This window comes from Patiria miniata, unplaced genomic scaffold, assembly GCF_015706575.1.
Source record: "Patiria miniata isolate m_02_andy unplaced genomic scaffold, ASM1570657v1 HiC_scaffold_18, whole genome shotgun sequence".
NCBI lineage: Eukaryota > Metazoa > Echinodermata > Asteroidea > Valvatida > Asterinidae > Patiria > Patiria miniata.
The window spans coordinates 8,466,269-8,492,757 of record NW_024037056.1 but is presented as its reverse complement, the minus strand read 5'-3'; the positions used below and the strand labels follow the sequence as shown (position 1 = coordinate 8,492,757).

Here is a 26,489-nt window from a genome sequence, read left to right as displayed (position 1 = left end):
GAACCATTTGCGGTATGGCTGTATTCGGAAATAGAAGTACTCGTACATGTATTCGGAATACAAGTACTTGTACTTGGTAACCTAAGTACTCGGCTCTTGGACAAAAGTACTCGACTACAACACTGTTGATTCATCATGACATTTGTGATTCTTAAAGGTATCGGGCACTGATTCATTTCTCATTTCAGAGTTTTGCATATAATCATTAATGGCCAGACCAAGAACCAGTTTATACACATGCCCAAATGAAAATGGATGGACAACACAATTATGGGGATAGACTTGATGACAAGTTGTTAGATAGTCGTATTTTGTCTGTGAACTTCAGTCGAACTCCATCGGCGCGGCTGGTATAAGACTAGTACTAATTGGCCGGGTTGCGACATATCTAACATCAATAGTCAGCATCATTTGGTCTGGGAACCAGGCTTTGCGCGTTGCAGTGATATTTTGCGTGCGTTGAACCGGTACTGTACGTACGTGAACAATAGCCGACTTGGCACCAAGTCTATAATATGGACAGCATCTAACAAGTAACATTGTGCTGTGCACAGAAACCAGCACCATGTAACTGTATACATGTACATGTACTACCTTGTTGATTTGATAAAAGAAGATTGTCTAAGAAAGCATGGCAGATGAAATGGCCACTCCCTATATGGGAACAAGTGTAAACTTCACAAAACTAGCACTCCCAGCTGCGGGTCCACCAGCCAAGAAATAAGAAGCAGACTAAATCGGCTCTGTGGGAGAGGCATCTGTCGAGATTGATAAGGCAGTCAGCTATTGGCTTCAACAGTCATGGTGAGAAACTGGCTGGTGTTGTGAAATATGCAACATATTAAAGACAACCGACAAAAACAAAATTAGCAGCATCCTGAACAAGGAGTACCCTTTCTACATCCACTGCTGGAATGTATCCGGGTAAATCCTGAGATGTGCGAATTGCTGAAGTCCAAGACCTGATCAGTGGACATGGCATTTAAGAAACAGCATGCAACTTTTCTTCGGATCAGCTGATTTCCTCTTTTTTCACTTCCAATGTGTGCCATTGAAAATTGAAAAACACTGTACAAAGTCTTGGAAAGATTTGAATTTCCTCTTTTTTGTGATTTCCCAGTTGCATGCCTGAAGAAAGTGGGATTAATTTTCATAAACCAAGGCTGATATTGTCTCAAAGAAGTTAGCTCAAAAAGGCATCTATTGTCAAAACATGCTGCATAGATGGTGAATTATTTCAACACTTTTATCAGACTCCAAAAGATTGGTCTTTCGGGCCCATAATCAACCTACATTTTTGTAAAAGACCTGAAAGTGTTTGTTAAATATGCACATTTTAAGATGGATATCATTCGCTTAGGATTTTGATTAATCTGTCCAAACTGCTTCAAGCAATCAATTGATCATCAACTTCCAGACATACTTTAATATATATATATGAACAGGGCCACTTTCCCAAGTTAAAGAAGTCTAAAAAGTAGCTTTAGACAAGACTGAGAAACAGACCAAAGGGCATTCTACATTGTGAGGTTTCTAAGATCTGGCATGTCTGGAGAAACAGACTTTGCAATCTCTGAAGCTTCCAATGTTCACACAGGACTTCAACTCGATATTGCAGACAAGGACAAAGTATCTCAAAAGAAATCCATCTGAGACTTTTTAGCACTGATACTGTCCATAATAACAATCAGGATAGTATCAGCTCATCTGCTAGTCTACATGTATGTTCATGTAATGTAATAGACCCTTGCACTATGACTGCGTCTTGACCTCGAGATTCTGACCTTTCAGCAGGCGCTTACTATATCGGGTCTTCAGTTATACACCCGTTGTTGCATCATAGACATCTATAATTAAAACCTAGACACGACATCTATTATGCTGTTACGTTGTGAATTGAGCAATAAAAAGCTGCATCACGTGGCCTGTAGCAATAATGTTATGTGATGCGCCAAGCTTAGGCATAGAATGATCAACACATCATAATTTAAATAATGCGCGTAATGCGAATGCCCTCTTGCGCGTCATGCGCAGCATTTTGCTAACAATTTTGAGAGCCAATGTCGTGTCTAGCTTTTATAGATCTCTGTCTGTTGTTTTACAAAAACACGGCATCCAAATTGATCAATCAATGACTTTGTCCGGATTTTTGTAAAGTCGACTCCGATTGGCTGGCCCGCGGGGTTGCATAAATTTGCATGCTTAGATATATCAGACGTTGGACCGGAATAGAGAGAGCTCCGTGGACAACAGGTGATACTCGGACTACCCATCTGCATGGTTCAACACAATAAAGTCACATTCACCAATTTTTGTATCACTCCCACAATAAAGTGAATAAGAGTATTCCTTAGAGTTGGTATTATTGAGTATCACAATTCACATGTGTACACATCTTTTTGAAAAACAGTACATTTTGAACAGAAAATTAAAGGAACCGAGAGCAGAATAAAGTAACAAAGGCATTTCATTTCCAACTTTTCAAAGGACACAATTTTTTCAATTGTTGGACAAACAGACCAACATGGCCAAAAAGTATCGAGCAGAATTATATCTCATTACCAGTCATTCAATGATCAGAAACTTAAGAGTTTTAATATTTGGGATCCAAATTTTGATACACATGCTATAAGTACTGAGTCAATATATTGATATCCACATCATTTTATGATCTTTTGTCATGGAATTACATGTATTATATTTCTTAAAATTTGTAAAAAGTAAAAAAAAATTCCATTCAAGTGCCATGATAAAATTTTGAAAATTCTTTGAGAAATTCATAGAGTCCTACAGTTTCTTACATCGTGTGACAATGAATATATACAGTCTGTCCTACACGACTAAGACTATCGTTTGTCACCTACACAGCTCCATAGGTGGTGGCCTTGATGGCACCTTCCCTAAGGTGAAGGATGTAGCTTCAAATTGCTCCTTCTCTTCAGGTGTGAGTTCACTGAGAGGAGTATAGGTGCTTCCTTGGGATCTAGAAGAGGCTCCTGCACCCCCACTCGAACTGCTTCCAAAATCACCCTGGGTCATTCCAAAGGAACTTGATTGAGAGCTCCCAAATGCTGCTGGCTTTCCAAACAGGCCTGTTTGACCGGTGCTTCCACCACTTCCAAACATCCCACTGCTGCCACCACTGTCATTTATACCAACTGCAACCGGCTTGCCAAAGAGTCCGGTTCCCGTTGTGCCATCAGAGGCTGGTTTACCAAAGAGTCCGGTTCCTGTTGTTCCAGTTGAGGCTGGTTTACCAAAGAGTCCGGTTCCAGTAGCCCCAGTTGAAGCTGGTTTGCCAAACAGTCCGGCACTTGCACCACCTCCACTCTGTCCTTGAGTCCCAAAAGTACCCCCTAAATTCCCAGGTTGGGTGTTCCCGAAGGTACCGCCTCCAAATCCTGAAGAGTTGGATGATGACTTGGATCCAAAGCCAGTTGAAGTGCTTCCAAAGGTACTTGCTCCTAACGCTTGACTACTTCCACCTGGTAAGGTACTAATTAGGGAAAAGCAAAGATTGATGATGTATAACGGGTTCAAACACCTGAGTTAACTTCATTTCTATGAGCAAGTATGCAGACTATGAAGAGACAAATTAAAGTTTGTACTGTAGATAGCCACTGTAAATGATGGTCTTATATATTTTGTGAACTTCTCAAAGAAATTCTTACATAAGAAAAGTCAGGAAAATAGTCAAAGTGCACCATGTAAGTGGACTCCACTATATCTGCAAAGTTCTACCAAGTTATCACACAATTTTGTTGGATTGCACAAGCTGTTCTTGGGTGTTGGGTGATGTGTCCCATGACTTACCTATACAGAATCTGTACAGTAGACTCAGTGTTGCCAAAGATAGACCCCGACGTCTGACCACCTCTGAAAACATTTATCTATGAGGAAATTGAAAAATATAAATACATGCATAATTTATACATGTGCAGATAGCTCAGTTGGTAGAGCACTGGAACAGTCAATTTATTTTTATGTTCAACCTTAAAATAATTATAATAAACCTAGCCACTTTCCCTATGTGGTTTCTTTGAAACTTTGTAATAAAAAGCTGTATCCTCTCAGAGTGATCCCCGTTTGCTATCTCCCAGGTTTGCAGCATTGCTAATGTTGCAAGCATCATGACTTTGGGCGTGATCCCTGGCTACATGGCATATATGGGTTTATGGCTTCTGACTAGCGCCCCTTGAACATTGACAAATTGGGGAACTGCCAACATAGGGCTGGATAGCTCAGTTGGTAGAGCACTGGAACAGCAATTTGGAGGTCGCAGGTTCAAACCTCACTCAAGTCAATTTCTTTGATCAACGTTAAAATAAATTAATTAAATTTAAGCAATAAGTAAGTCATTATTAAGCTTACCAATACACTGTGGAAAAGGAACAAATGTTACCCACATCGCAACAAGTGCGTCAATTTCTTGTCATGTCTTGAGTTGATTGGAAAAGGGAACCAGGGATCAGGAAAACCCAATCAATCTTTGTTACCAATAGACAAACTAGGTATGTTAACTTACCAGTTGTGCTTTCATATCTGTAGATGGCTTCCTCAACATGTCTCGTTGTCTCTTGTAAATGCCTAGGACTGATGCAAAGGATGCTTTCTGAATACAAAAATACCAGAGAGAATATTCTCTTTAAGCTCTGAAATTGAAAGCAACTTGTTTTAGGCAATGTCCCAAGCTGTGGACCAGGGATGTAGTCAAGTCCATCAAATGTCCATCACAAGTCTAGTCACAAAACACAGTGGATGAACAATAACAAAGGAATGCCTTTGTCAAAGCTCATGTGAACAGCTTGTGAGTTGAATTGGGACTGGAGGACTTGTGATGGACTGGACTACATCCCTGCTGTGGACTGATGCAGTGTTACGTTATTAAACAGCCTACAAACTGGGCCGCAGCTTGGCAGTGGTTCCCAATAAAAATGATTGCAGTCTAGCTAGAACCATCACAAATATCTTGATGGACATAAGTACACATCAAAAAATGCACTTATATTTCTACTTGAATACCCCTCTTTGTGTAGCCCTCGCCCTGTGGCCCTGGAATGGGGCCTTGTGATGGGCGATTCTCATAAAACAACCTAGATAACATATACAGCCAGTTATTTATGGCAGGAGATATGACACTACATTTCCAGACATGCACTTTAAAGTCAATCACAATTCAATCACAGGTCAAACCATAAGTAAGGTTATGAGGAGGTAGGAATTAGCAATCACAAATGAAGGCCTTTCTCACAGCTCCTTTGAATAGCTTGCGACTTCACACAGATGACTTGTGACTGACTTAAAGTGTTCCAGTTGAATCCATCATTATTGTCATCAAAGGAAACAACAAGTCTTTCCACAAGTCTGGTCACAATGCAACAAGGGATAACAGTAACACGAGACTGTCCTCATCACAGTTGATTTGATTAGCTTGTGACTTGACTTAAGACAAGAGGGCTTGTGCTGGACTTGTGCTAGACTTTTAATTGAGTTGACCGTGACACTGACCTGTGATGACTAGACTACAACTCTGTACAATCACCAATGACTAAATAAAGTCTTACGTGTTGATCAAACTTATTCTCCTTCTCAGCAGTGTAGGCCAGGAACCTGACTTCATCGGGTGAGATGTCTTCAAACCCTGGCACACATCCACACCGTGACTTGTTGGGTCTGTAGCTGGATAATGGCCAGATCTTACTGCCTTCCCATTCATCAATATCATGCTTAATGGCGTCCCTGTACAGTGTCAAATCACAAAGATATCATCTAGGTCAATTTTTCCACATTATTTCATTAACCCCAACTCCCCAGCCTAATTCACTAGGAACCATACCCATTCTGGCAAATTCCAACAGCCACATGGGAAATTGTACACACACACTGTTGGACTTAGTTTCTGGAGGTATGCCAACCCCAGTGTAAAAGACCATCAGTTTAGGGGTACTGTACCTATCCCAACAGATTTAAACACAAACCTGCTGTTGAACTTTGATGGGTTGAGTTCGGTTAGGGTTAATTCTCATTTAACTAAGTAATGAATACCGGTACTTAAGACCTGAGAAATGCCATAATTCTTTCATTTACCCTATTTTGATGATTGAGGTCACTGAAACCAAGATAACATATTCCACGCAAGGAAAACATTCAAATCAGAAAAAATGTAAACATCTTATGCAACAGATACCAAGTACATGTACATGTACGTTAAAACCTTGGACATGTAACTGTAAGCCATGGGGGCCAAGGGTGAGATTGGGGGAAATGAACAATCCACGATATAATCAACGGAGGGTTTGAGGGTCACCAGGGGCCTTGTAGCAACGTAGGGTCTGTAATGTTTGCACATGATTAAAGGCACTCTTAAGAATACTCATTAATCAACTGTGTATCTAGGTAACAACACTTTTACGGTAAAAACTCAGGAATTCAAGATTTCAAAATGGATTCTTAACAAATCCTAAAATCAGGACAACTCCTGAACAATTTCACCCCTGAAACTAAAGCCTGTTCCTCAAGTAACCTATCATATGTCTCTTAAAGGTGTGTCAAGATAGTCAATCTGGACTTGGGCCTAACCTTCCAAAGTCCTCCAAAATCCTCTTTGCAAAATGGAGGACTTTGCAGGATTGAGGCTATCTGGCAAAAATATGTGGCTGATCAGTGATCACCCCTCCAAGGACCACATTTAAGAAATAACGGAGGATTTTGGAGGATTAAGGCTGTATGCAATTTTTACATGGATGCAGTTGGAGGATTTTGCATGATTGAGGTTGCATCCTAACAAGAGGTTAACCCTTAGGGGTTAAGCCCAAACTCCCCAGAGTATTTTGGCTACAAACCCTACCAGACCCAGCAACATGCAACACTTCTCTAAATGACAAGCCTGCCCAGTGTAGCAAGATCCATCAGGCAAAAAGTCTATCTCAAGGCCAAACTGCCTCACATTCTGTGGTCACTGAATGCAGCAGGATACAACTGTGGCATTGTTCAATGGGACTACATGTACAATGTAGCTCTCATTGTCTCAGAAGCAGATAATTATGCACCGTCGTTGGTAGCTTAATTTATCAAAGTGCACACATTTCCACCTGATTGCACTGTGTTGCGTCTAGCAGGGTTAGGGTTAAGGTAGTAAGGCAAATAAACACTGTTGAAATGTGAAACGAATCATGTAGCATTTCCTCACAATATATCCTGCTCTTTGATGTCATCATTAGGCGTCTGGTCACTGAGGTTGCTCAAGGCACCAAATTGATTCTGATTTCCTCCAAAACTGCCAAATGAATCTCTGAACACCACTTTCTTTGTTCCTCCTCCTCCTCCGCCTCCACCACCACCTTGGCCACGCCCATCATAGTTGCGCCCTCCACTTGTGTCTTTATGATACACATAGGGGTTCTTATAGTTGGATTGTTGCTGGCCATTGTTACCATAGTTACCACTGCCCCTGGAACCATAGCTCCCACCACCTCCATAACTCTGGTAACCTCCGCCTCCGTAACCAGAGTAACCTCCTCCTCCTGATACCAAAAAAATATATAAGTCTTGAAAACTTGCATCGAATGACAAAATTCTTAATATTGGGAGACCAAAAATGAAAACAAATTGCTAACTTCGATGGGATGAGAATTTTCAACATGTTATTATAGGTTGTTACTGTACTTGTTATTAGATTGACTGTGTATGTGCTGTAGCGGCATGTCATAGCTGGCCAAGGGCCAATTGCACAAGTATACGTGCACACATATGTACACAAATAGACCATTTACGTGGGATGGGACTACATTGGCCATGCCATGCATAAGTGTGTATTAATTAATGGCAGTGGATATTTTGCCGGAGACGGCAAACCTTTAGTAAACGTTAGTTTGCCAGATATGCACTGAACATGCGCAGTTACTGTTTTTTTTTTACTTAAACATTTTCCGGTGACAAATTTCAGTCTGGCTCCATGCCAATATTATCGTTGCAACTTCGTATTCACAAGATGGGAATCAGACCATTTTATAATTTCGGACTTTAACCCTATTTCCCTTTAAAATAAAATCCTCCAGAGCCACAAATCTGAAAAAGAAAATGTAATACTCAACAATAAAATGTTTGAGACATGTTAAAATAATAAAAGAAGAATATTCTTATTTATTTGGGGATGCCCTCTGTTGATATGGATTGTTGCCGGCAAACCTTTACTAGTAAACATTAGTTTGCCGGCATTACCTCCGGCAAAATATCCACTATCTAATAAAATACGGTGCAGTACTATTACCATTAGTATTAGAGGAATAAATAATTCTCATTTTTAAAATGTTGTTTCTAAAGTTAGCAAGTTCAGAGTTGGTGGGTTCATAATCCAACAACTAAGTTATGGCCTCAAGCATGTCAAGTCTCGAACCGTTTGGCTGAGCATGCTGAGTGGTCGTTTCCAACAGCATCATGATGAACATGATTAATATCATGAACTGCATGCTAAAGATCAGGGAAACAGATGATTCATTGACTGCCGTCAATAGACCATAGATCATGTTGCGGCCATCTTGATTTTTTCCCATTCAAATCAACATAACCAAAGCGAGGCTGGAACTAAGGAAAAAATAGCCTGGTTCCTTTTTGCACAAAAAACTTATCATTAGGCCTAGGCCTACACTGACTACAAAAGTACTGTATCAATCATCATGATCATTGGTAGCCCCATAAATGTGGCCTATTTACTGGACTGCCTCCGTAAACATAGGCCACACATCCACATGTACAAAAACGTGTCGACTTTGCCAAATTTTGATTTTCACATTTAGGCTTACTTTGGAGGTTTTTTTTGCTTTAGAAGCATTCTCACCCTCTATATAGGCTAATCAGAAAGTGCTGCCTTTTCCAGATGTCCACTTTTCGTGAAATTTCCAGATACATTTGCACACGTTTGCGTATCAAAATTTCAACATGAAATTTCAAAAAAATTAGACATCTGAAAAAGGCAGCACTTTCTGATTAGCCTATATTAGAGGGTGAGAATGCTTCTAAAGCAAAAAAAAAACTCCAAAGTAAGCCTAAATGTGAAAATCAAAATTTGGCAAAGTCGACACGTTTTTGTACATGTGGATGTGTGGCCTATGTTTACGGAGGCATTCCAGTAAATAGGCCACATTTATGGGGCTAGATCATTGGATGCGGGGAACGTGACTGAAATGGTGGCACTGCATAATATTAAATGGGGTTGAGGCTTACCTGAACCTCCCCTCGGGTGTTCAAAGCGGCATTGATTACCAAACTTACAATCTCCTTTCATATAATATTTGCAAACAACCATTTTCAGCGCGTTTCAATTCAAGTTCAACAAGTCAAGCATGTCAAGTGTGCCACTTTCATTACACACGTCTACCGACCTCTCGTGGTAAAGGGAAAAAGTGAGACTAAGGCTGCATCCGAATCAACTGCCTAGAGCTAGGTCTAAGGTCTGTGCCCTTTGAAAATACGCGGAGACGCGCTGACAATAGACGTAGCCGTAGCTCTGGAAGCCCGTTTCGGACACGGCCTTAGACTGGTTTCTGGTCCGCTGGTCACCCGTTGCACGATTTTGTGTACAGCGAGTTAGTTACTAGACTGCTAAAGCAGTCGGGTGCCAACCGGTCACGGTCGTTTCATAACATGAAAGACGTCTAGGATCATGCGATTCATGCGATCCATGCGGGTGTCGGACGCTTCGCCCCATTTCCACGTCGCCCCATGTCACTTCGCCCCTAACCACTTCGCCCCCATCTCCACTTCGCCCCATCCCCACATCGCCCCATCTACGCTTCGCCCCATCCCCACTTCGCCCCATCCCCGCTTCGCCCCATCCCCACTTCGCCCCATCCCCACTTCGCCCCATGTAGTATGAAAAAGGTGAAGGCTAGGGGTGCAGACCAAATAAACTGCCAAAGACCCTAGATAATAAATGCTCCCAATTCTAAAAACTTAGGAAAAATACAAACTCTCTGATGAGGTGCTCGAGACACAGATGAGAGAAATGATGGCTCTATCCCATTCAGAGACGCCTCTCCTATTGGCTTGTGAATAAAATCATCATAGCCGCTGGATTCAAAAGAATCCGTAGATGGGTCAGTGAGTTAAAAGGAACTCACTGCCTTGAGGAAAATGTTCCGTCAAAATTTGTCTGATATGTGACGTGGCTTACAACTTAATTCATTTAGATGAGATTGGTTCCTCCAAGAGTGAAATTAGGATGTCAAAGGTATTGTCGTTCTCAGATAAGTGGGAGACGGGTTGGTATAGCCGGGTTGGGAACAAAGTTGGATCTTTTACTTCAAGCTTTTTTCTCGGTAGTGGAGAGCCTAGCTTGAGAGGTTGGTTATGAATTGTTCATTTTAGTGATGGGCTAATTCTTTCCGTTGGTTAGCAATTAGTGAATCTGTTGAAATTGTTTTTTTAAGCCAATAAAATAGATGAGATTTTTTTTTACATGTAACGGCTGGGGCGAAGTGGGGATGGGGCGAAGTGGGGATGGGGCGAAGTGGGAATGGGGCGAAGTGGGAATGGGGCGAAGCGGAGATGGGGGCGATGTGGGAATGGGGCGAAGTGGGGATGGGGCGAAGTGGTTAGGGGCGAAGTGACATGGGGCGACGTGGAAATGGGGCGAAGTGTCCGACATTCATCCATGCGATATCCACATGCGCACAGTGTGAAATGTAAATGAATTTGTTTAGCGCAAACGTTGGCGTAGTTTAAGTTGTTTGTGGTGCGTCATAGCTCGAACCAGCTTACCCAGCAGTGAGGAATTGCCCAAAAATCAGCATGAGCAGCCGAAGTTCTTACAATCAAAAAAAGGTAAACATATAGGGCCTACACATAGCCTAGGCTAATCTGGTTTTGGTTATGCTTTTCTTGCATTTGACAATTTTAATTTTCACATTAGAAAATGTGTGAGTAGAGGGCGCTGTTCATTATGATTTGGTGACTCCTTTTTCCATTGTTTTCTGAATAGAATATTGTGATTAAAATTTGATTCAACTGCGTAGCCAGAGATTTGGCACAACTAGTAACTATAGAATACAGGGCCACTCCATAATATCCGCGCATTCATGGGCATGGCTGCATGGATGCGCAGTCGGTTTTCTATAGCGCCCTCTATTGATTAAAATTTACTTCATGCCCACTCCGCATCCGCACATCCAGGCATCCAATAAAGCGCCCTCTGTTGAATAAAATTAACATGATTAACTTCATGCCATCTGCGCGTTTCTAAAGCGCCCTCTATTGATTAAAATTTACTTCATGCCCACTCCGCATCTGCGCATCACTTCACTTCACTTTATTTTCCATGTCAATGTCAATACATAGGTAAGCATGGTATACATATATAAGGTGATGGAAGGGGCCGCGCCCCCAAGAAGCACTACTTGTCTTGTCTTGCAACTGCACACTTTTAAGACACATTGACAACATGGACGTTGGCTTTTAATGCAAATGGAACCAAGGGCGAGTCCAGAACCAAATTTTCAGGGGGCCAAGAGGGCTAGAGTATTTTTTTATTTCAAATCGGGGAAGGGGATTAAGTAAATAGTATCGTGCACTATTTCAACATTGTAATATTAAAACTAAAAGGTATGTGTAGCTGAAGGCTTGCAAGGGAGATACATGATGTTTTAAGTTATTTCCTAAAAATTAAAAAAAATTATAAAAATGTTTGGGGGGGGGGGGGGCATGGCCCCCATTGCCTCTTCAGGGTCCGCCAATGAATGGGACCTTCAGTTATTTAGAACTTTGAGCAGATTTGTAAAGCAGATTGCTTTCATCGTATTACTTTTCAGAAGAAGGAAGCCCTTCGACGGCTCTCATCCCAGGGTGGTCCTCGAGGAATAAGAACACCCAGAGCAACCCCTGATGAGTTACAAACGCAGGGAAGAAGTTCAAGTAAGTACAAGTGTAATAAGGATAAACAAAGTCACGGACTGCATAAAGATACAAATATGTATGGCACATAAAGGTGTGCTTTTATGATTATTTTGGGGGGTACTGGGTACCCCATGTAGGTACCTGTAGAACTGTAAATATTACACACAAAAAATAAACATACTTCACTTGCAGTGCAGGCCTGCTGTATCACTTGCACACTTTGGACCCCTGCATACTGTAGAAGCGTATTGAACGTAAACATGTAAGCGCTCCATCAGAAGTTGTCAGCAAATTAATTCCATAACAAGTCACGTAAAGACATCTGTAACAAAACTCTTGCCACTTGAAAAAGTTGATGCATTGTCAAAGTCCATGTTCAGTGTCCGAATTTGTCTAAAGAACTCAAAGTCATGTCTGTAAGTAGGCCTGTCTTATCCATCAACTTCAATCTGATCTGCCTCAAAACAAAGTATTACTTGGATGAACAAGTAATTTATTTAAATTGTCTTATTTGTAACTGAGAATGGTGTTGGAATCTGCAAAGAAAATTTGAGTAATAACCCCATACAAAACATAGAGCCTTGTAACATTGTTAGTTGATATCTAATTAGTCTCAGACAAAAGTTTAAAAATCTGAAAAGACGGCCCTACCAGTAGTTTACTTAAGTGGACTGCACATATTGTGATATCACCAGCAATAGATACGGTTTGCTGGAATCATATATCCATGCTGGTTTGCATTTCATAACGTGGCTCTATTTGTACTACAGGATCAGTAAGACGTCAGAGAGACTTGATGGAGGCTGAGGAACATCATTCAGGACGTGGGCTCTTCAGCGGACGTAGAGTCATTGCCACTGATTCCCCTTCATCAGGCACCCACCTAGTCATCCAAGCAAATTTAGGAGCTCAGTCATCGGGTACCGATACCCCTGATACAGACCCAGATACACCCAGGAGGGTAGTCACATCCCAGACAACCTTACAGCCTAATGTAAAAGGTCCATTACTATTTAGTAAGACTTCTGAATTGTCCTCAAGTTCAGCATCTGATGGGACATTGGCTGGAGCTGGTGTCAGCGGTGGGATGTTTGGGTCCCCACAAAAATCTTCCAATGAATCAGGGGTACATGTATCTGAGGCTAGAAATCAGTTCCAAAGCTCACCTGCCAGAAAGAGTCTATTTCAGACCGAGTCCAGCAACCTATTTCCCTTCAGACCCGCGTTTGGGAGTGCTTCCACCCGTGTCCTCCAAACCTCAAACAAAGGAACTGACTCAGCTGGGAGTAGGTTTGGACAGGCCTTTACAAAAGACTCTGTGGCAGAAGGCCCCAGTGAGGTATCTTCTCCGAATTCCTCACCAGCTGAGGTTCCTGGATCCCTTGTTAAAAGCCAAGAAGCTGCACCAGGATTGGATTCAGTGACCAGAAACCTCTTTGGCAAAGCATCTGCTAAGACCACAGATCCATATCCTCCCCTCTTTGGCAAATCATCAATAAAATCTGAACAGATGTCCACATCCCCAACCAAAGTTCATTTTCGAAGAGAAGTGCCCATAGAAGGAGAAACCAAACCTCACAGCAAGGTGCTGTTTGGCAAAGTCAAAGAGCCATCAAGTCATCATGAGCGTAGTGATGTTTCATCAAAGAGGCAGCTTTCCCCAGGTCGATCAGAGGCTGCCTCTAAACGAACTCTTACATCCTTTGACGACCCTTTTTCATCTGCCTCAAGCGATATAACAGATCTGGAGACATTTGGAGCCGACACAATCAAGAGAGATTCCAAACAAAAGAAACCAGTCATAAAGAGATCAGGTCTGTTTGGGAAAGCCATAGCAGAAGCCAGTGGGAAAAGTCTTGACTCACTCCGAGAGGCTGATCAAAGGGGTAGCCATGCATCGAGCAGGGAGTCTCATCAAAGTCATAGCCACAGCCCAGAGAGAAAACGAAGAAGTCCAGACAGGCCTCAGGAAGATGAAAGGAAGAGATCAAGAGATGAAAGCAAGCCAGGTCAGTTATTGCATGGCTCTTCCATTATATGTATTAAACAAAAGCATAAAAAAGAATCCGTACACTGTGCATAAAAAGTGTAACCCTAACTCCCTAGGCATTTTTGCTAGGATGTAACCTCAATCCTACAAAATCCTGCCTCAATCCTGCAAATTCCTCCATTATTCTCCATTATTTCTTGAATATGGTACCTGGAGGGGTGACCACTGCCTGAATCCTGCAAAATCCAGCAGCAGTGACTGTCAATATGTTGAGGCTTGGCCAGTGACATTCTTGAGCAATACGGAGGATTTCAAGCATAATCCAGGCCTATATTTATTCATGGTTGAGCAAAAACAACACAAGGTCCGGCCCAAGACCTTGACAAAATGCATCCTACGAAATCAGTAACGCACTTTTGCCATGTAACCTTAATCTTCCAAATTCCTCCACTTTTGCAATGAGGATTTGAAGGATTCAGGGCGGTTAGGGTTAATAGTCGTTAAGCAGCCATATTGAGATCCAGTCACATTGTTGGTATCATTACTAGTGGTATACATTTACGGGAAGTGGGGGATCCAGGTACCGTATTGAAGTTTAAAAAAAACAGGTGTCTGGGTACCCGTAAAAGAAACCTAACCCCAAAATTCATATTTCAGAAGTTGTCTGAAGGGCTTTATAGCTTTACAATGTAGAACTGCAACTTTTGTGAGCATTATCTGTTGCTCAATAAAATGCAGAAAATGTGAAATCTGTTTTATTATCTGAACAGTGACAAATTTTGCCATTGTAAAAACAGCTCGTCAGCCAAAATAATTATGATATTTTTAATTTTTTCAATTCTCATTCAGTTTTATCAGAATATTTTATTGAACACAACTTATGTCGTGAAATAAAGTTAATGGCATTGTCATAAAATTTCCTTCTTGGTATTGATGCCATTGAGCATGGAAGTGCACTTACTTTTCCTCACTACTCTCTACAAAGCCCGACGGTCATCATCTTCTAGTTCAGCTTCCCGACGCTTGGCTAGCCCAGATGAGATCAAGCACCTACAGGCTATCATCATCAAGGGGGTTCCACCAATGGTCAATAACCGAGTCTATATCAAGGAGTTCTTCTCTGAATATGGCCCCGTTACCCGTGTCTACACCAATCCTGCTAAGCACTCAGCCACTGTTTATTTTGCGAATCATGTGAGTTCACGTGTATCGGTACATGTATCTTTCGGTTGAGTAAATCTCTCAAAATGTAAGAAACTTTTAGTGAACTTTAGGGCTTTGAACAGGTAAGTTGAAGCGTTCATTAGTAATCACACAATGTTCAGATTATGATCTAAATACTGATGGACTTTGTATACAAGACCACCCTCAATAGTGATGGAGAGATCTAAATGGACTGCATTGCCTCTGTAAGCCTGGCACCCATATAAAGACGCTGTGATTTGTTCACATTTTGGGGAAAATTGGTCTTGCTTACTTTTGAGTCGTGCGCATGAACAAGAATGCACATGTACATGTAGTGTGTCCCTCATGTGGAGCTTTAGTGCAATAGACCATTATCATGTTGCGGCCATCATGATTTGTCCCATTCAAATTAACGTAATCAAAGCGAGGCTGAAAGGAAAAATAGTCTGGTTACTTTTTGCACAAAAAAACATTATCATATACTGTTACTGGATACAGGGAACATGACTGGTATGGTGGAGGCATGATAAAGGTCTATCCTCATTCATGCGCATGGTCCATAGAAAGAAATAATATGCAATGCTCTGACCAATTTCTTGACTTGTGAAGATGACAACATTGATTTGGTGTTGCATTGTTGCATCTTGTCAGGTTTTGAATTGTTAGCGATAATTCTTTTGATAAAGTGGTGGTTAGAATTACTGGGACATTATTGATCAATAGGCTGTTAATTACCCAGCCTTGCCAGAAGCAGGAAAGTTCAACAAACAAATCTGTGAGACCTTGTTGCTCCGAGCCGTACAATAATGTCATTTCATTTGTGCACTGCTGTTCAGGTAGGATTCCATTTTACACATAGTTTGAAATGAAGTATCATTCTTTTGACTTCGTTTTTTGCCAGGATTCAGCAGCCTATGCTAAGAAGAAGGTGAGAGTCTTAAAACGAGGCACTAAGCCGGTCACTATCTTCTGGAGGCAAGGCGATCAAGGGTCTAAGTCTGAGAACAGGCAGTCTCAGGATGGTAGGTAAAAGTGAAATGACTAAATGCAATTTTGTGAGGGTACTAAGGATGTGACTTTACGTTTAAATTTGTAAACTTTTAACAAATATTTTAAGAACCGTTTAAACGTTTAAACGTTTAGCCATTCACAAAGGCTGAAGCAAGCTCATTGTGTCTGCAGACCGGTGTGATTGACATGATAAACCAACAATGGCAGTCATTGAAAAAGTACCAAATTACCTACGTAAGCCCTGAATGTAATCAAGTATTGAAGTGCTTCAAAGGCTTTGTAAATTAAATAGGTTTGAAAACATTGTTAATTATTTGTGCTATGTAGGTTTAACTCGAGGGAAGATTGGGTGAACGGTGAACGTTGGTCCCTGTTGCCGCAGAGTCTCAAATTTACGTTCACTTTCCCACGTAGTATGAATCAGCCCAAAAGGGTTTATTCTGTGATAAAATGTGAGTTTTGTTAATTTTGACTGACGTATCGTCCCACTCTCGAGACATTTACATCATGATGGTAGATTTTCCAACAATTTTTGACAACTCTCTTTCTAACATGTTTCCTCTCTGTATTTGTACCCTTAGACCAAAAGGTACCCTCAACAAGACGTGATGTGATCAAGCAGACCAATGTGAGGCAGTCCCTAGCTCCATTCAACCGTAAGATAGAGACCAAAGTCAACCCTGAAGACGGTAGTAGCATTGTCACACAAGGTAGTAGTACTATCTCGTCAGCTGGCCGTCCAAAAATGACAAGTGAGTGACTAACATGCCTCAATAGAAATGGGTCCAAAGTCATGGCACTACTAAGCACACAATTTCCTGCAAACAGAGCCTCTGTCTTTTGTTGTGGAGACCATAAGCAGTAAATACAGCAAAAGGCACATTTACCTCAGAGGATTGAGTTACTTAAATGAATGATGTAACAATAGAAATCTCCAAGAACGCTTAACCATCAGCACATCCATGCATATAATAGTGCTTAAGGTTAGCAGAATTTTCTGCAGAGTTGTAATGACTCGAGTCAGTGACTCGACTCGAGTCCGACTCAAGTCAAAATTTTTGGTGACTCGACTCGAGTCGAGTCCCTATGGGTAAATGACTCGACTCGAGTCACTGCAAGCAAATGACTCGACTCGAGTCCCTCATCAAAAGACTCGACTCGACTCGAGCGAAGGCTAATAAGACTCGAGTCCCAAAAATAAAAGCAAAATTTTATGAAGAGTATTTGCAATGACTTACGGTGCGAATGTTATGTTCATTTACAAACATACAACATGTCACAGACTCCCACCTTGTGGTTCTGGAATGCACAAAATACTATTCAGGAACCGGATTTATTTTCCAATTCGTTGTTTCATCATTGGCTTTGGGCGATTTCTTATAAAGCCTCTTGGATTCGAACGTCGACTAAATTTATGCCCCCCTTTTATACATTTTGGTAAATAGTGTTGAAATATTCGTGGCTCGAATTGACTCGAGCTAAATATTTGACTCGACTCGACTCGACCTTCTTGACCTAATGACTCGACTCAACTTGAGTCACTTCTTTAAAATGACTTGACTCGACTTGAGTCACGTCTTTAAAATGACTCGACTCGACTCGAGTCACAAAAATCAGTGACTCGTTACAACTCTGATTTTCTGCTGTAGTAAGCACAACTGTTCTGCTAACTGTTAAGCAGATCCATCATGCAGCTACTGAGCAGAAAGAAGCTGAGAACCAGGGCCCAATTTCATAGTCACTGCTGAACAATTTGCAGAAAAGTTGTGCCAAACTGTAGCCAACAATTGTGCTAACCTTAAGCACTACATGGCGTGGATGTGCTAACAGTTGGGTGTGCATGGAGACTTCTGTTGCTACGTCAATGATTTCAGCAAATTTTTTCTGTGAGATAAGTATGCCTTTTAATTGCTTACTGCTTACTGTCTCCATGAAACAACAGAGGCTCTGTTAGCAGAAAAACATGCGCTTAAATTGGGCCCGTCTTATGTAGTATACAACTATGCATTGCATAGCACTCTAGCTGGTAATGTGGTTTTGTTTGCTAAGCGAGCATGTTCTGTACTAAGAAAGTTTCTGTGTGCTAAGCTTCTCCGTGACAATCAGTCCTCGGTCTACCAGGTGTCCTTCACTGTCAATGATTACATTACCTGATAAGCTGCTTTCATGAGGTTGACCACCTAGTACCCCCCTGTACAAGGCATGGCACTTGGCATAACCTCATGATGTAAATCATTATGCACCTATTTGCACAATGTGTAGTACCTTGCACCACCAGCTATTGGATTGCACAGTGCAAAATCTTTTACCTGACTTGTGGCACGAAAAACACTATATAAGGCCAAAAAAAAATCTCCGGTTTCTGGTATGCGCGCGCGTCGCCGTAGCCATGCGCGTCGGCAAATGAAAAAGTTTTTTTTTTTCAATACAAGATGATGTCTCAAAACCGCCAAACTCACTGGTTTGACTGGAATCCTGCTGCTGCACAATTTTAACGTGTTTTTAGATGGGGTTATGATCGAGAATAAGCTTTATGTGGCCTCTCTGGACTCCCATATATTTGCACTAAGTTTAGTCGGGCACCATTTGCAGTCATCAGCCGACATTTGAAGCCAAAAAAAAAAAAAAAAGCCGCGTCGCCGCGCCACTTTTGGGACAAGCTCCATACCAGAAACCGGAGACTTTTTTTTTTGGCCTAACGGTTTGCTTATTAATTTGTTACCAACAGTTCATTTTTGTCTTTATTTACATAAGATCTGTCAGTTCCTGGCCATTTACTGAGCAAGCAGGTTGGATTGACTGCACAGGAGAGATATGATATTCTAGAAGACAGAGATAAGATCATCAGACAAGGCAAGTAGCAACTAGTGTATTGTCGAGTCCATCACATATCACATCGTCATTACATCACAAATCACTTCACAAGTCCTGTCATAGTAATAGGGGATGAATATTACCAAATGTGTGCTTGTTATTGACTTGAGAGGAATTTTGACAAGGACTAGTCATGCACCTTCAACACTTGTTGGAATTCTTTTCTGAGTGGCATTGATCCTAAGTCAAGTGATCATCTGTGGCACGATATGTGACAGGGGGAACCCCCTCCCCTCTTTTGTGTTGGTCATTGTGTTTAATACCAGAATCTCAGGAATTCTTTTAAGATATCTAGGGGGATGTGTTAGGTAACAATAGTCTAGGGTGTGTATAGGGTAAGAAGATCGGTGTGGTGCCCCTCTGTCACATATCCTGCTGGTATACTATAAGTTATCCCGCGAGCGCGAGTGGAACACGGAATAATGTAGTGCGTCTGTGTCCCAAATACCATGAGGCCGAAGGCCTTCGGCCTCGTGGTATGTGGGACACACACACACTACATTTTCCGTGTTCCACGAGCTAGAGTGTGATAACGAATTTATCTTCAAGCAAACTTGACGCAGAGTTAAGATGGAACACGCACACATCGCATCTTAGAAAAGCTACATGGTTATATGTAGCACGGCTTGTTGCCATGGATCCACCAATCAGGATCGAGGATTCAAGTTTACTTGAAGATAAAAGTGATTGGCCCTTTGCTCAAGATTTGTCCTGTTTTGGAATATGTTGGGAAAGACAAATTCTTGTTTCAAGACATATTCAACACACAAAATCCAACAGTAAAAATAATGTTTCAGTCTTGACTCAAATGATTAAAGTCTCCTTTGTATTTGAATGGTTGCGTGTAATCTGTAATTTTCACTCAGCTCCATAGCTTCTGTGGCAGGGCACATGGTCTTGGGACAGGGGGAACCAATGGCATGGGAGCAATTTACATACAATGTGGACTTGTTACTGGGGTAAGCTAATCAGGGGGAAACACTACTATGAAAGGGTTGGGGACATCTAATAAAAACACTGGATTTCCTCAGGGGGGCTACTCCTGTACTAAAGCACTACAAAAATACATTGAAAAAATTTAATTTAAATTTGGCCCTGCCACACTTCCAATGGCTTTCCATGGACAGTTATAAAAAAAATTCTTTTAGTAAAACGTGCACATCTTCTGTTAGCATGGATCAATTTCAGTAATTCTTTTCTTTTTTTCAGGTGAGTGGAAGAACATACTCTTTAATCAGGGGTGTGAAATCTCCGCTATTTAGCCGATTTCCGCTTTTTTGTTCAGCGTGCCACATTTTGTTTTCCGCTTTTTTTCTTCCGATGGTCCAGATTTCCCCCCGCTTTTTCCCCCGCGCGTAAGCTTTGATTTTATTTCCGTTTATTTTATTTTCCGCTGAACGCACGCGATCCGCTCTCTACAACATACATGTACACGTAGCTCAGGGGTGCGTGCAAGCGAGTATTCAATGTACATGTACATATTGTACATACGTACGTGTGTACTATACGATGCCATTTTTTAGCTCGAGGCCGCATGTGTTCAATGTATTGTACACAACATGTAAACAGCATCCGGGGAACCAACAGTCATTGCGCTGTGATTGGCTGCAGATAAATATGAATATTCACACATGCGCCATGAAGCACGTCGGGACTCTTTGTGGCCGTTCCTGTGTCTATGCATGTAGTGACATGATCTCCACAATAACTCGCTGTAAACATCGTCTTGTTGCAAATATAAAGCCTTGAAATAAGACTAGTAAATTGTCGCCGTGCCGCGCCAGAGAGGGCATCATGCGGGGCAAAGTTCATGTGTGCATTTCATTGCATGCACGCATCCTGCTATGCTGAATGTATTCCGCTGCATGCTGATACGTGTGTCGTTTCAAACGTATTTTGACATTATTAATTCCGCAAGATGTCAGTGTAACACAATTGTGTTATTATCCAAAGAGGTTCGGAGTTTGATACGGACATTGACAAGACCGATCCTCAGGTTACGAATCCGTGGAAATGGATTTGGATGGAACACATGGTTAATGGGCAGAAATTAGGCGACTCGATCAGAAGCCGGGACACGCGATGACGATGTGTATCATCTGCAGTAAGGAGTTAAAATATGGAAAACGTGGTCGAATTTCCCAGTTTTCATATACAAGGAGGCCATTTAGGCAGTTTCAAGCCAATATGAAGGAAAAGTTAACTTAAAAACATGCATAAATTGCAAAACATTTTCGACCAATAGTTAGCCCAGGCATGCCAGGAGGCTTTAAAATGCACCACAGAGCATCTAGGGCCTACATTTCAAAATGTTTCCGGGGCCCTTGGGCCCCCGGACCCCACGCAGTAAGGGCTTCGCGCTCGCAGGTTCGGCTATTTACAGGTTCAGCTATTTTTTTTGGACTCCACTCACACCCCTGTTTTATGAAGCCCGGGAAGGGACAGGGTGGAATTTTGTTTTGGTAATTTGCTAATTCGTTCCCACGAATTGCTAACTCGTTCCCACGAATTACTAATTCGTTCGCACGAATTGCTAACTCGTTCGCACAAATTGCTATTTCGTTCGCAAGAATTGCTACTTCGTTCGCAAGAATTGCTATTTCGTTCGCACGAATTGCTAATTCGTTCGCACGAATTGCTATTTCGTTCGCACGAATTGCTAATTCATTCGCACGAATTGTTAATTCGTTCCCACGAATTGCTATTTCGTTTGCACGATTTCCTAATTCGTGGGAGCGAATTGCTAACTCGTGCATCTAGGAACGCGTTAGTAATTCGTGGGAATGAGTTGGTAATTTGTGGGAACGAATTAGCAATTCATGGGAACGAATTAGCAATTCGTGGGAATGAGTTGGTAATTCGTGGGAACGAATTAGCAATTCATGGGAACGAATTAGCAATTCGTGGGAACGAAATAGCAATTCGTGCGAACGAATTAGTAATTCGTGGAAACGAATTAGCAAATTACAACAAAAAATTCACCCTGTCCCTTCCTCGGGCTTCATACTCTTTTAAGACATACTTCATTGGTGTATCAAATTTCATTACTTTTTAAGAAAAAAATCATTAATCCAGGTCACTTTCCTTTGCCTCACCCTGTATGCAGCATTTCTTGTAACCTTCTTAGATGATTGGTTTTTCTCATCAACTTTTTGACATTGTGTATTCAGTACTGACATCATGTCAAGTAGGAGCAATTCTCACCTACTTGTCTTGACTGATTCAGGTCTGAAGAAGAAGTCCAACTTGGCATTCCTAGCAGCCATTAAGGGAACGTGTCCAGATATGTGTCCAGAGAAGGAACGCTATATGAGGGTTGTCCAACGCAGACTACATCCTTATGAAGTCTTGCAAGGAACATCAGACAAGGTAGGCTCAAGGGTTGCAGATTGTTGATTTCAGGGCCTAATTTCATAGCGCTGCTTAACAGTTAGCAGAAAAGTTGTGCTTACTTAAAGCAGAAAATCCTGCTGTGCTTAAGCACTATTTCACTTGACCTTTTCGACATATTTTGACTTTTTGAACGAAAATGTATTTATGAATGGGAATAAGTAAGTGCTTGGCCGGTATCAATCAAGTACACGTACGTTTAAGACTTGCTTGTGGCCTGGTTGCCGATAATGGCCTGAGCCGAACATCAGCGTCCAGGCCCCAAGCAGGTCTTAAACGTACTTGTCTAAAACCGCCCAAGCACATATCTATTCCTTAAAGAATTCCCATGTTAATTCAATATACCCATACTTTGATTGGAGGTGATTGATATGCCAGCTGTGCCTACCAGTTAGCTTTGTATTTGATGGAATTTGATGATAGTCACAGTGTTTACATGATTGTGATCTGTTTTCTGTCTGCATACAAAATCATGGCAGGCAAAGTGGAAGAAATGTTTGACTGTCTGTGACTGATCAAACAGTATGAAGGTTTGACATGGTACCACACAGGTCGTGTGCACGCCCTCATTGTCCTTTGATCAATAGGATTGGCAAAAACATGCACGCTTTCACTTTAAGAACAATTCTGACGTGCGTGTGTTACTCTTCCTCAGTCATCGCTTCTTCTTGCTATCATAACAGTGCACTTCACTTTCATTGTTTGTAAACCATTTCACAAGTTACCATTATTGATTTGATTCACCATCCTTCTAAAAGATTTCGTTTTCCCTTTCAGGTTAATCATGAAACTGCCGTTAAAGAGTACAGCAGGTCATCTGCCGATCAGGTGAATTTCATTTTCAGTTTCTCTTTTGATTTTGCTAATTTTATTCAATTTTATTTATTTTATTTTGTGCCAAATTCAGTTCCTAGTTTCACAAAGTATTTATTCAATGATAATTTTTTCTTCTACAAAACAAAACATCATGTTCTGTAACTGTTTCGTCTTTAAAATTAGAACATTGAAAATATTGCAATAAAAAAATGTCTCTTTACTCACATTAAAGGTACATCTTAATATTAACATATAAATCACTGCAATACAAAAACGGCCATTAAATGTCATGGATTATGATATCCATTGCTATATAAGATTTGAATAGAATTATTATATTAACACTGACACAAGCAACAAAATGGTTTAAAAGTTTGTTTCAAGAAGTTGTAGGCTTAATTTTCACCTGAGTTAGCTCATGTAGGGTTTTCTAACAAGCGCATCACAAATAATGTACTCAGAAACTAACATTGATTAAACATGTCACATACTTTGCCTATACTTACCTGTTCATATGCCATGGATAGTAAAAATCAGGAAGAGAGCTCAGCTGTTCTATCAGTTCCCTGGAAATTATATTTATTGCAATTAGGACCTCTTCCCACAAAATATAATAATTTGAGATTCATTAAATATCCCAATCCTGTATAAATTACTAACTAATTGAAATTGCAGCGCTGTCTTTAACCTACTGCTTTAATCGCTAGTTGTTGGTCAAGATTTATGGTTGGGGTTGGGGAGGGGGGTGAGCTATGCCACCTTGATTTTTGTGCTTTTTAACACGGAGCCTTGGAACTTTCCCTGTTCTCAGGAGGAGCCATTACCCCATGAGATGAGGCCAGCCCCTGTCCTGACTTTGACAATGAACTATCTAATGCGTCACGTTATGAACATGGGGCGTGATGGCCATTGGGAGGGATGGTTTGACTTTCTTTGGAGTCGTACCCGTGGGATTCGTAAGGACATTACGCAGCAGGATCTATATGATCTGACGGCCATTGATCTGATGGAGAAATGTGCAAGGTATGCAATCCTTCCTCAAAACAAGTAATACGCCTGGTTTGGTACTTCAACTGCGCACGCGCACAATGATATGGGTCACTGGTCATTTGGGATAATCAAACACGCAACGAAGGCACATGAACGTGCAGGGAGACGGCTGCCTGATGCTCACTATGAGCAGAATAGGCGTTCATGTAACAATGCGTGACATTACGTCAGTGATTTTGACCCAAATGACCTTTGACCTGAACTACTGCATCGAGATACCAAACTGGCTTATTGTAAACACTCTGCTGCCATCATTTTCCTTTGAAATAACTATAGTTAGTTTGAAGTTCATTTGCAGTTTAAAACCGTAAGTTTGAAAGTAAAGTTTTTGAGCATAACCTAATAGGGTACAGTTTGCAATTGCACCATGTGAAACAGAAATGCATTTTTGTGAGTTTGTGTGGTGCTATAGAAGAATCGGTGAAAACTCAACAATTTTGGGTATTGTGCTGTGCCTGTTGTCTTGTAAACAGAGCATACTGTCCAAAACAGAGTTCCCCCGGTTTTTAGCTGTGGGATATTAGCTCAACAAATCATCATGTCTCTCCGTTAGTCTGTTAGTTATGCACATATCAAATGTCAACCCCCCCCCCCAACAATTGATAGGCGCATTAGTTAGTAACAAACATGGACATTGTCTATTGCTCCTACACATTTTGACTGATTTCAACCAAATTTTGTCAAAAGTATCAGTAGCCCAGCCCCAATATGTTACATGACCAAGCTGGGGTCAAAGGTCATCATGGGGTCACTGGGATAAAAAAACCTGAATTTTTTTTTTTTTAAACTGAAGAGACTACTCCTTCCAGAAATTACATGGCACAATTACGTGACTCATGAATGAATACGAATTTGTTGGCCCGCAGCTTCCGAGATCCGATCAAGCTTGTTCTCCGAGCCACACAAACTTGCAAAGAGATTTCTTATTGCATGGTGCAACTGCTTTCTTACTTCACCATGCAAACTTTCAAATTATAATTATCTGAGCAGAGTCTGTTGTCCAAACTTTTGGAAAGTGTGTGGAAAGAAGAATCATGAGATTGTGCAGTTTACAATTCAGTAAATTATTTTCAAGGGATGGGGAGCAGGTCCTTTGGATGAGCTCACTGTGCCCCTATGCCTCTAGGCTCCTTGTCTTTGTCCTTATGTTGATGCCAAATGTGCCACGGTCATTGCCTACACACATCAGCAATCCCATTCACAATGCATTGACATCCCACATCCATGCTTTCAGGTTAAAGTCAAAGCAGAAAAATGTTTCTGTTAAAGGGAAGATACAACATTTGCAAACATCAAAAAACGAAATGATCAAATTATCACGAAATACCTTACTGGATTGTTAGGGAATGACAGTCTAAAGCATCCTGTAAAATCGTGGCTCCTGATGTGCTGACATTTTCAAGAAAGACTGTATTTTTCCAATGCTGGTCGACTGACCAGCGTTGGAAAAAACTGGCTTTTTTTTCAAAAACTGCTCCTAGTTTTTTATATTTAACTATTCCGCATTTTCTTTGCAATTGATTACACACCTGTGAAGGGGTACAAGCCTGCTAGACTGATTCTTTGACCTTACAATTCCCCAAATTGCCCTGTTTCATCTTAAGTGGGGTCAGGGAACCAGACTACAAGAACAATATTGTTTTTTTTATGTTTTTTCCAGCATCTACAAGCCCAAAACGTGAAACAAGTCCGTTTAACAATAATTGCTATAACATATTTGCAGCAAAAGCAAATGTTGTACATTCCCTTTAATATGTGTCAAAAATTCAAAGTGTCCAAGATTGACTTGGGGAGTGTGTCACCAGCGGGCGACTTTGGAGACACTCGGTGGCAGCAAACATATCGGTCCTTTTCAGTTGTTTACATCATGTTTACTCCAAGTTATGTCTGTGCAAAATGACGCAAACAATAGAAAAAGGACGGATGTGTTTTTTGCAACCAAGTATTCCAAATGTCTCCCATTATGTTTTATTGTATTAACAAAATACTGGGATATTCAATTACAAAGACACCATAATCATCCAAGCACTTCACATCTCTTCATTGCTCCAGGTTTCACATATTCTGCTCTCATCGGTTATGTGAGGAGGACCGAAGCACCATAGATCCCAAGATCAACAACGAGAACCTGACTAAATGCATGCAATCACTCAAGCAGTTCTACCATGACTTGGCTAGTGAGGGGGTTGTGTGTCCCAATGAAGCTGAGTTCAGGGCTTATGATGTGCTGCTTAATCTCAATGATAGGGACATCCTCAGGTAAGTGGCTTCACATTTGTATCCT

At 41.2% G+C, this 26,489-nt stretch overlaps 2 protein-coding genes across 3 annotated transcripts; one reads left to right on the top strand and one right to left on the bottom strand.

Moving 5' to 3' along the window:
* Positions 1–2,329: 2,329 nt before the first annotated feature.
* LOC119724493 (nucleoporin NUP42-like) lies at positions 2,330–9,529 on the bottom strand. 2 transcript variants are annotated; one of them, XM_038195572.1, is made up of 6 exons: positions 9,223–9,529; positions 7,190–7,523; positions 5,565–5,739; positions 4,526–4,612; positions 3,814–3,890; positions 2,330–3,496 (listed from the first exon to the last, which is right to left on the bottom strand). In XM_038195572.1, the coding sequence occupies exons 1-6, from the start codon at positions 9,302–9,304 to the stop codon at positions 2,857–2,859; spliced, it is 1,395 nt and encodes a 464-aa protein (XP_038051500.1). In that variant the 5' UTR covers positions 9,305–9,529; the 3' UTR covers positions 2,330–2,856. The 2 variants fall into 2 exon arrangements, with proteins under 2 accessions (XP_038051500.1, XP_038051501.1); XM_038195573.1 differs by having other exon boundaries at positions 7,190–7,520.
* A 1,130-nt stretch (positions 9,530–10,659) lies between these two features.
* On the top strand, positions 10,660–26,489 carry LOC119724492 (germinal-center associated nuclear protein-like). Its single transcript, XM_038195571.1, has 11 exons — positions 10,660–10,821; positions 11,805–11,907; positions 12,660–13,898; positions 14,865–15,073; positions 15,966–16,086; positions 16,657–16,827; positions 18,830–18,928; positions 22,176–22,318; positions 23,117–23,167; positions 23,967–24,178; positions 26,258–26,489. Exons 1-11 carry the CDS (start codon positions 10,789–10,791, stop codon positions 26,466–26,468), a joined length of 2,592 nt encoding a protein of 863 aa, XP_038051499.1. The 5' UTR covers positions 10,660–10,788; the 3' UTR covers positions 26,469–26,489.

What these genes read in the sequence shown, in the direction of transcription:
- LOC119724493 (XM_038195572.1), bottom strand. Translation starts at nt 9,304, where the DNA reads ATGGTTGTTTGCAAATATTATATGAAAGGAGATTGTAAGTTTGGTAAT. An exon ending in AGAATAAGTTTGATCAACAC is followed by an intron (nt 4,613 to 5,564) that starts GTAAGACTTTAT and finishes TTTTGTATTCAG; the next exon opens with AAAGCATCCTTTGCATCAGT. An exon ending in ACTGTACAGATTCTGTATAG is followed by an intron (nt 3,497 to 3,813) that starts GTAAGTCATGGG and finishes TTCCCTAATTAG; the next exon opens with TACCTTACCAGGTGGAAGTA.
- LOC119724492 (XM_038195571.1), top strand. Translation starts at nt 10,789, where the DNA reads ATGAGCAGCCGAAGTTCTTACAATCAAAAAAAG. An exon ending in AAGAGATGAAAGCAAGCCAG is followed by an intron (nt 13,899 to 14,864) that starts GTCAGTTATTGC and finishes CTCTCTACAAAG; the next exon opens with CCCGACGGTCATCATCTTCT. An exon ending in CTGATGGAGAAATGTGCAAG is followed by an intron (nt 24,179 to 26,257) that starts GTATGCAATCCT and finishes TCATTGCTCCAG; the next exon opens with GTTTCACATATTCTGCTCTC.